This window comes from Myotis yumanensis, unplaced genomic scaffold (genome assembly GCF_028538775.1).
Source record: "Myotis yumanensis isolate MYYU_CA2020_CCGP unplaced genomic scaffold, mMyoYum1.0.hap1 SCAF_15, whole genome shotgun sequence".
Taxonomy (NCBI): Eukaryota; Metazoa; Chordata; class Mammalia; order Chiroptera; family Vespertilionidae; genus Myotis; species Myotis yumanensis.
The window spans coordinates 53,438,786-53,447,698 of NW_027223766.1; the positions used below are offsets into that span (position 1 = coordinate 53,438,786).

An 8,913-nucleotide genomic window follows, 5' to 3' on the forward strand; every position below is an offset into this window, starting at 1 on the left:
CCCTCCAGGGATGGGAGCACCTGGCCACGGGCCAGGCCGACAGCGGCCCCTCCCCGCCCCGCCCCAGCCTCTGAGCCCCCACCTTCCCGTACCTGCTGCCCGTCCCAGCCTGGCTAGTGTCTGCGTTGGGGCCCCCGCCCCGCCCCTCCCTTCGTGCCCGTCTTGCTTGTCCTGTCTGTGTGTCTGTCTCCTCTCTCTCCCTCATCCCGCCCCTCCTGCTCTCCCCAGGGAGCAGAAGCTTCAGGAAGCCACCCCCGGGGTCCCTGGTGAGGCTGGTCCTGGAGGAACCTGCCCTGGGGGAGGCTGTGCCCGGGGCTGGGAGCCAGCGGCCTCGGGTGTGTGGGCTGGGAAGTGGGGGCCCCAACACCCACACAGGCCCCGGGACAGCGTCCACAGCAGGGGGCCCAGGTGCACAGCGCCCCCTGTGCCGGGCACTGTCTGTGCCCCACGGTCACCCTGGAGGCCGGCCCTGCCATGTCCCCACCTGCCAGCCCAGCAGACTGAGGCTCAGGCCGGGGGGAGGTCAGGAGGCGGGAGTGGCCGCTCTGCCGCCTCGGCGAGGCCCGAGGTGAGGCCCACAGGCCCCAGCCTCTGCCGTTCGTCGCCTTGCACATCCTGGCCAAGGGCAGAGCCGGCAGCGGGGGATGTCCTGCCCCTGGCCCCACAGCCAAGGCCCCACTGGTTTCGGTGCCCTTGTCCTGGCTGGACCCCAGGCCCCCCAGCCTCTCTCCCCCAGCCCTGTGTCCCCAGCTCCTTCCTGGTGGCTTTGCCCTCTGCCCCGTCTTCTGGTCCCCGGGCCCCCCGGCTCTGCTTGTCCTGTGAGGGAGGGGGAGCAAGTGGTCCGGGTGCCAGGCCCGCCCTGGTGATTGGACGGGAATCCCTGCAGGCAGTTGCCCCCCCCATGGGGTCGGGCTCACCCTGGCCGGGCCCTTAGGCTTCCATGGCCCTGAGGGGCACAGCAGTGACCAGGGGGCCCGCTGCCACATGCCCTGCCGGCGCCCTTTCTGTCCCACCGGGTGAGCCGGGAGACTGGCTCAGAGTGGCCCCTGTGGCCTGTGCTGTGCGGGGAGGGGCCTGGGCTGCCAAGGGCAGTGCCTGAGGGAGGTGCTCCTGGAGGACTCCCTGGAGGAGGAGGCGGGGCTGAGGGGCAGCGGCAGCGGCAGCTCCTCCCCTGGGACAAGCAAGCAGGGCTCACCTGGAGGAGGAAGCGCCTGTCAGTCCGTTCCTGTCTGTCTCTGCCCCGGTCCCCCACCTGCCCGGCCTCATCTGTCCTGTCACCTCCCCTCCCAGGTTCTCTCCTCCCTCCCTCTCTGTCCAGAGCTCAGAGGCCTGACCACGCGCCCCTCCCTGCGGCCATCTTGCAGTCTGGGCCTTTACCCCTGACGGGGCTGAGGGCTGTGTGGGGCCCTGGGAGCTGGAACCAGCAGGGGCCTCCTCCCCTGCCTGTGGCCTCCTGGGCAGCCAGGGACCCGGGTGTCCCAGAGAGCACCCCCTCCCCGGCACCGACCTCCCGGGTCCCCATCGCCCCTGGGAGCCCTGGTTGCTGGCAGAACTCGGGGGGGACTGTCAGGGAGGGGCCTGTGCAGAGGGTGGAGGGCAGAGGCCCCCGGAGAGGACACAGCCTGGGCACCGGAGGCCCGGCCCGCGGGAGAGATGGGGCGAGGCCGGGCCGGCGGGTCCCTCAGGCAGCAGCCCTGACGCCCCCGTCCGCAGGGCCTCGCTGTGGAGCTCCTGCGTGGTGCTGCCGCTGCTGGCGCTGACCTGGATGTCGGCCGTGCTCGCCGTCACCGACCGCCGCTCCGCCCTCTTCCAGATCCTCTTCGCCGTCTTCGACTCGCTGGAGGGCTTCGTCATCGTCATGGTGCACTGCATCCTGCGCCGGGAGGTGCGCGGGCCGCCGGTGCCGAGCCCTCCCTGTGCCCGTGCCGCTCGGACCGGGCACTGTGTGTGTGTGTGTGTGCACGAGTGTGTGCATGTGTGTGTGCGCGGGGGGGGCGGAGGGGACGTGTGTGGACTCCGTCCTTCTGGGCCCAGGAGCCACCCGAGGTGTGAGCAGCTTCCATGGCAGACAAGACCCCTGTTCTGGGCCTCGCGGACCAGCCCCCTCAGGCACAGCCGAGCTGCCGCTGACCTCTGACCTGTGCCCCGCCCCCAGGTCCAGGACGCTGTGAAGTGCCGCGTGGTGGACCGCCAGGAGGAGGGCAACGGGGACTCGGGGGGCTCCTTCCAGAACGGCCACGCCCAGCTCATGGTAGGGCCCGGCACGCGCACAGGCCCCCAAGCCCCGCCAGGAGGCACAGGGTGCGGTTGGGGAACCTGAGGCTCCCCAGGTCGGATTCCAGGTCCAGGGCTTGGGGTCAGGCAGGTCGAGTTGACAAGATCTGGGGGAGCTGGTGTCCAGCCCGTGCCCACCCCGTGGTACCAGCCTTGGTCAGACACCTCCCTCTGGTGTCCTGGCCCTTGTCTCAGCTCCCAGCTTCTCCAGCTTCTCCCTTGGGTCTGGTTTGGCTCGTCCACTCGATCTCCTGCCGTGGCCCCGTCCCCAGCCAGATCCCCTTAGGACCTGACTCGGGTCCTGCACACCCCGCCCTCTCCACTGAGATGCCACCTTCTCCGGGGAGCCCTCCCTGACTGCCCCTCAGGTTGCCTGTTCCGGCCCCAGTAGTGCCCTAGGTGAATCCCCACCCGCCATTTCGAGGTTGCTGCTCAGGGGGTGCCCCTGGCACGCAGGGAGCCTGGCAGGCAGGAGGCACTCATTCGGTCTTCCGGGGCCTGGACACCTCACGGTGACTGTTAGGGTCCCAGGCAGGTCCTCGGCAGAGCCCAAGGTGGAGGAGCTGGGGTTCTGGCCCCGGTTCTGCTCCCGGGCTGACCTCTGACCTCAGACCTGTGGTCTCCCCGCCGCCCCAGCCTCTGCATTTGCAGGGAAAGCGCCTCCAGGTTTGAGATTGAGGGCCCTGGGAAGGCCCCGCACCACCCTGGGGGGCCCGATTGGATGCCCCAGCCCCCAGCCTGGGATGGGGTGGGTGCTGCGTGCAGCAGGGACCAGGCCACTGCCCGAGGGGCAGCGGGGGCCTCCCTGGGACCGGACATCATGTGGCAGCCCTGCTGCGCCTCTCCCTGCTGCCGGCCTCCATCCCCTCACCCCAGGGCTGTGGCAGGGACTGAAGGGGTGACGGGGGGCGGGGTCTGCCAGGGGGTGGCCTGGGCAGCAGGGGGCTCTGGTGTGGGGCCCTGTGAGCCCCATTGGACAGGTGTGAGGGACAGCAGGGGTTTCTGTCCTGGAGGCCCAGGGAGAGGGGGCAGGGTACTGAGGCCAGAGGGGCAAGAACATGAGCTGTGGGGGACTGGCCCCCTCCTTCCCAGCTGACCCACGAATGCCCTGGAGCTGAAAGCCTGCCCACATGTGTGCATACACGTATGTGTAGATATGTGTACACATGCACACGAGCATTGCTTACACGTGTGTGTGTGTGCATATGTGCACACGTGGGCTCAATATCTGCACGTGCTCACACATGCACACACAGGCGAGAGCATTCAAGGCGTAGCCGCCCCCGGGAGTTCCTCCGTGTGACCACACCAGCACGTGGGCACCCCCGAGTGTGGACGTGCACAGCCACGCGTGGGAACACGCCGCCCCAGGGCGGCCCTTGCCCACCAGCCCGCAGGCCTCGCGGTGCCCAGGGAGCAGCCGGCCCCGTCCCCGGCCCTCACCAGCCCGTCTCTGTCTTGCAGACCGACTTCGAGAAGGATGTGGATCTGGCCTGTAGATCAGGTGAGCGCCTGACAGGTGAGAGCGACAGGTGGCCCTCGCCGGGGCCCACTTGCTTCTTTTTCTTTTCTTCGTACATCTGTCCGTTCATTCGTCTGTCCTCATCCCACCCCTGCCTCCCGCAGCCCCTCCCCCGACTGAGGAGCCGCTGCCCGGAGCCCTGGCCTGAGCAGGGGACACAGGCCTCGGGGCCTGGGCCCAGCGCAGACCTTGTTTGCACCAGCGCCCCCACCTCCCAGCCCCGCCCATGCCGAGGCAGCAGGCAGGGTCTGTGGGGCAGCGGAGGCCCAGTCCTCAGCACCCACAGCTCTGCAGGTCTTGGGCCTCCACCTCCTCCTCGAGGGCAGGGAGGCTGGGCAAGCTCTGTGCCCGCCCACCTCCCCCTCACCCCCCTGCCTGCCCTCCCTCAGCTCCTGTTCTGTGTCCTTCATTTCCTCATTGTGAGTCCAGCCGTGGAGGAGGGTGGGGTGGGTTTTCACATGGGGGCGCATCAGTGGGAGCAGGAGGAAAGCAGGTAGGCCCCACCGCTGAGCCCTAGGCTGGCGCTGAGCTTCCTGGAAGCAAGGGCAAGAAGGGAATGAATTTCCCAATGAAAGGAAGCCCCCCAAGAGTCCTTGTTCTGTGAACCGAGGGTCTGGGGCCCTGACAGGCAGTCTTTCGGGGGAGCACCCTCCCTCTGGTCTGCCAGGGGTTTGAGGAACACTGTCTCCAGAGACAGCCCTGGAGAGCTGGGACAGCCCCGGGTGGGGTGCGCCAGCTGCTGCCAGGGAGACCCAGGAGGGCTTCCTGGAGGAGGTGATTTCTGCTTTGGGCTGAGCAGGAGCTGGAGCCGCCCCCCTCTTAGGCTCATGCTATCTAGCCAACTTCCCTGGGAGGTGGCCTCAAGTCTTGGGGGGGTATGGGGGCCTGGCCCAGCCCTGTTTGGATGGTACTGGCCCCTCTGGGCCTCCAGTCTCTTCCTAATTAGGGTTATGGCTCAGCCTGGCCCTGGGCCTCCTGAACGAGTGGCTGGGAGGGTGGGGACGGTTAGGAGGGTGTCGCAACACAAGCGCTGAGTGTGCGGGAAGCCGCGACCGTGGGGCCCACGGGGCTCAGCGCTCGCTGGGAGGTGGGCAGGAAGACCTCATGGGAGGGGGCAGCAGGTGGGGCCCTCCCTGGCCCTGGGACACAGGTTTGTCCAGAAGATGGCGGCCCAGAGAGTGGAGGTCAGGGCTGCCGGCGAGAGGCCGGGTGGGGTGGCATTCAGAGTGTGGAGCGGACGGGGCAGGGAGGGAGCCTGGGAAGCTCGGAGCCGTAGGGCGAGTGGCCGGCGGGGCAGTTGGAGGCTGTGTGCTGGATAGCGGGATGGCGGCAGCGGCCGCTCGCTGGTCCTGGGCTGGGCAGTGTGGCCAGGGCCAGCCGCCAGGCCACAGGGGAGGCTGCGGTCAGAGCCGGCTTGCCGAGGGTGGGCCCTGAGGGGGGCCGCTTCGGGGTCCCCGGGGGCTGGCTGAGGCCGATTGACCCGTAGGACGGAGGTGGGTGCGGGCATGCTGGCGCCCAGGTCAGAGGTCACGGCAGCCTGGCCCCCCGGCAGCTGGTCAGGAAGGGCTGTCCCACCCTCATCCCGGAGCTGTGTCCCTGCACCTTGGGCAGCACGGGTCCCCCCAGGGCCATCGGAGGGGGTCGTCTGCCCCGTGCGGGCGGAAGGAGGGGCACCGGTCCCAGCCTGGTTGGAGAGTACAAAGGGCACCCCGGCTGCCGCAGCACCGAGCTCGGGAGGGGGTGCGCCCGGGGGGCCCTGGCCAGGCCCCCTGACCCTGCCCTGCCCCTCAGTGCTGAACAAGGACATCGCGGCCTGCCGCACGGCCACCATCACGGGCACCCTCAAGCGGCCCTCGCTGCCCGAGGAGGAGAAGCTGAAGCTGGCCCACCCCAAGGTGCCGCCCCCCAACTTCAACAGCCTCCCGGCCAGCGTGTCCAAGCTGCACGCGCACGGCTCGCCGCGCCGCCCGGGCCCGCTGCCCGACTTCCCCCACCACTCGCTGACCCTCAAGAAGGGCCGCGCGCCCAAGTCCTCCTTCATGGGCGACGGGGACATCTTCAGGAAGCTGGACTCGGAGCTGAGCCGGGCCCAGGAGAAGGCCCTGGACACGAGCTACGTGATCCTGCCCACGGCCACGGCCACGCTGCGGCCCAAGCCCCCGGAGGAGCCCAAGTACAGCATCCACATCGACCAGATGCCGCAGACACGCCTCATCCACCTCAGCATGACGCCCGACGCCGGCCCGGCCCACAGCCCGCCCGCCCGCCAGCCCCCCGAGGCGCCCCCCGCCCAGCCCCCGCCGCCCCCGCCCCCGCCACCCCCGCCCCCACAGCAGCCTCTGCCCCCGCCGCCCACCCTGGAGCCGGCGCCCCCCAGCCTGGGGGAGCCCAGGGAGCCCGCCCCCCACCCGGGGCCCAGCATGGGCACTGGGACCAAGAATGAGAACGTCTCCACCTTGTCCGTGAGCTCCCTGGAGGTGCGGGCCACGGGGCGGGGGTGGGCGAGGAGGGGAAGGGGGGCGTTGGGCCCCTGGAGGACGGAGAGGCGGCGGCCGGGGGCCTCGGGTTTGGCCGGGCAGCCAGTGTCCAGCTGGAGTTGTCCCCTTGGCCGGCCTCGGACCGAGAGGCCTGGCTCTGGCCGGTCGCCCTCCAGCGCCCACCCTGCCCGCTGCCCCTGGGCCATGACAGCGTCTCTCGGGCCCCGGAGGGTGGCCTCACTCATTGCAAGGGCTCGAGGACCCGCGGCTGCACTTGGACCTGCTCAGGTGGCGCCCTCTCTGTGGTCGGGTGGTCACTGCAGTCCCTCTGAGACCCCCCAAGCCGGGGCTGGGGGGTCTGCACCCAAGGGCTGCCTGGGTGAGGGGTCTCTGCGGCCGTCCTCAGGCAAGGAGGGGCCAGGACGTGGGATGGGGAGGTTTTGGGGTGCTGGTTACAAAGGCCCACAACCCTTCCCCCCACAGAGGCGGAAGTCGCGGTACGCGGAGCTGGACTTTGAGGTGGGTCCCGTGTCCCCTCCCCAGACACCTGGGCCGGGTGGGTTCTGAGCCCTGGCCGGGCAGCGGGGCCGGTCCCACAGGCAGGGAGGGGCCTGGGGAAGAGGCCGGCCGGGCACCTCGGGGCTCAGGGTCTGCCTGCCCGCCCACCCCCCTACCCCCACAGAAAATCATGCACACGCGGAAGCGGCACCAGGACATGTTCCAGGACCTGAGCCGGAGGCTGCAGCACGCGGAGAAGGACAAGGAGGCACTGGCCCCTGAGAGCAAGGTCTGAGGCGGCGGGGCCCTGGGCGGGGGACTGGGGGGCCACAGAGGGGCGGGGGGGGGGGGGGCCGTGGGCGGGGGGCAGGGCGGCCCAGAGACCCGGCAGGTAAGCCTGCCTCCTCCCGCCTTCCTCTGACCCCACGTCATTCAGTTGTTCATTCCAACCTTTACCTGGTGGCCCGGCCCAGCCCGTCTGCCCCTGGAGGGACTGGGGCGCGTCTGGAAGGGGGAGCTGCCTCTCAGAGGCGGGGACAGCCACGCGGGGTGCTGAGCAGGCCGGGGCCTCCCGTACCCTTCCCTGCAGGCCGCCCCAGACTGACCCCGGAGAGGGCCGCAGCCCCCGTGCATTCTGGGAAAGGCTGGGCCTCCCACCCGGTCTGTACCTCTCTGGTCGGCCCTCGCTGTTCTGACTCCTGTCTGCACCCTCCCTCCCTCTCCGCTGTCCCTCCCTCCCTCTCCCGCTGTCCCTCCCTCCCTCTCCCGCTGTCCGTCCCTCCCTCTCCCGCTGTCCCTCCCTCCCTCTCCGCTGTCCCTCCCTCCCTCTCCCGCTGTCCCTCCCTCCCTCTCCCGCTGTCCGTCCCTCCCTCTCCCGCTGTCCCTCCCTCCCTCTCCCGCTGTCCCTCCCTCCCTCTCCCGCTGTCCCTCCCTCCCTCTCCCGCTGTCCCTCCCTCCCTCTCCCGCTGTCCCCCCTCCCTCTCCCGCTGTCCCCCCTCCCTCTCCCGCTGTCCCCCCTCCCTCTCCCGCTGTCCGTCCCTCCCTCTCCCGCTGTCCCCCCTCCCTCTCCCGCTGTCCGTCCCTCCCTCTCCCGCTGTCCCCCCTCCCTCTCCCGCTGTCCGTCCCTCCCTCTCCCGCTGTCCCTCCCTCCCTCTCCCGCTGTCCCCCCTCCCTCTCCCGCTGTCCGTCCCTCCCTCTCCCGCTGTCCGTCCCTCCCTCTCCCGCTGTCCGTCCCTCCCTCTCCCGCTGTCCCTCCCTCCCTCTCCCGCTGTCCCCCCTCCCTCTCCCGCTGTCCGTCCCTCCCTCTCCCGCTGTCCGTCCCTCCCTCTCCCGCTGTCCGTCCCTCCCTCTCCCGCTGTCCCTCCCTCCCTCTCCCGCTGTCCCCCCTCCCTCTCCCGCTGTCCCCCCTCCCTCTCCCGCTGTCCGTCCCTCCCTCTCCCGCTGTCCGTTCCTCCCTCCCTGCCCGCGGCTGCAGCCAGAGAAGCAGCAGACGCCCAACAAGCGGCCCTGGGAGAGCCTGCGCAAGGCCCACGGGCCGCCCGCCTGGGTGAAGGAGCTGGAGCCGCTGCCGCCGTCGCCGCTGGAGCTGCGGAGCGTGGAGTGGGAGAAGTCGGGCGCCACCATCCCGCTGGTGGGCCAGGACATCATCGACCTGCAGACCGAGGTCTGAGCGGGCGGGCGGTGGCCACACACCGGACGGAGGAGGGATGCTGCTCGGCCCGCCGCCGCCGCTGCCGCGGGACGGGCACAGGCGCTCGAGGGCGGCGGGCCAGGCCCGCGCCCGGCTCAGGGCACTCGGACGCGGCCGCGGAGGCCCGCAGCGCTGGGACCAGAGCCAGCGGGACAGGAGGCGGCGGCCCCCGGGCCCAGGGCGCCCGAGGCCGGAGGTGCCTCTGCCCTCCTCGGACCCAGCCCCGGCGGTCGGCCGGGCGGCCGGGACAATGCCGGGCTGGGCGCGGCCGGCACCGGATGCTCACTGAGCTGCTGCAACAGAGGACCAGCCTGCTGGCCGCGGCCTGGCACCGTTTTTTAGACGCCCCCATCCCTCGGGAGCAGCCAGCCACCCGCCCCGCCCGCCGGCCTCCTCGGGCGAGCACAGCCCTCCTGCCCCCAGGGCCGGACCAGGGCCCTCAGACGAAGCAG

The 8,913-nt window shown here is 70.9% G+C and overlaps 1 protein-coding gene across 6 annotated transcripts in view; it reads left to right on the forward strand.

Moving 5' to 3' along the window:
* Window positions 1-8,913, forward strand: part of ADGRB1 (adhesion G protein-coupled receptor B1) — a 60,328-nt gene that overhangs the window by 51,354 nt on the left and 61 nt on the right. For 4 of the 6 annotated variants that reach the window (XM_070392453.1, XM_070392456.1, XM_070392458.1 and 1 more), the window contains 7 exons: window positions 1,714-1,885; window positions 2,156-2,251; window positions 3,739-3,793; window positions 5,588-6,273; window positions 6,757-6,792; window positions 6,956-7,060; window positions 8,246-8,913. The exon at window positions 8,246-8,913 is cut by the window's right edge and continues 61 nt beyond it. In XM_070392453.1, coding sequence (XP_070248554.1) covers window positions 1,714-1,885; window positions 2,156-2,251; window positions 3,739-3,793; window positions 5,588-6,273; window positions 6,757-6,792; window positions 6,956-7,060; window positions 8,246-8,440 — 1,345 coding nt within the window. In that variant the 3' untranslated portion in view covers window positions 8,441-8,913. The remainder of the gene's footprint in view (window positions 1-1,713; window positions 1,886-2,155; window positions 2,252-3,738; window positions 3,794-5,587; window positions 6,274-6,756; window positions 6,793-6,955; window positions 7,061-8,245) is intronic. The other 2 variants (XM_070392455.1, XM_070392454.1) reach the window with 2 other exon arrangements.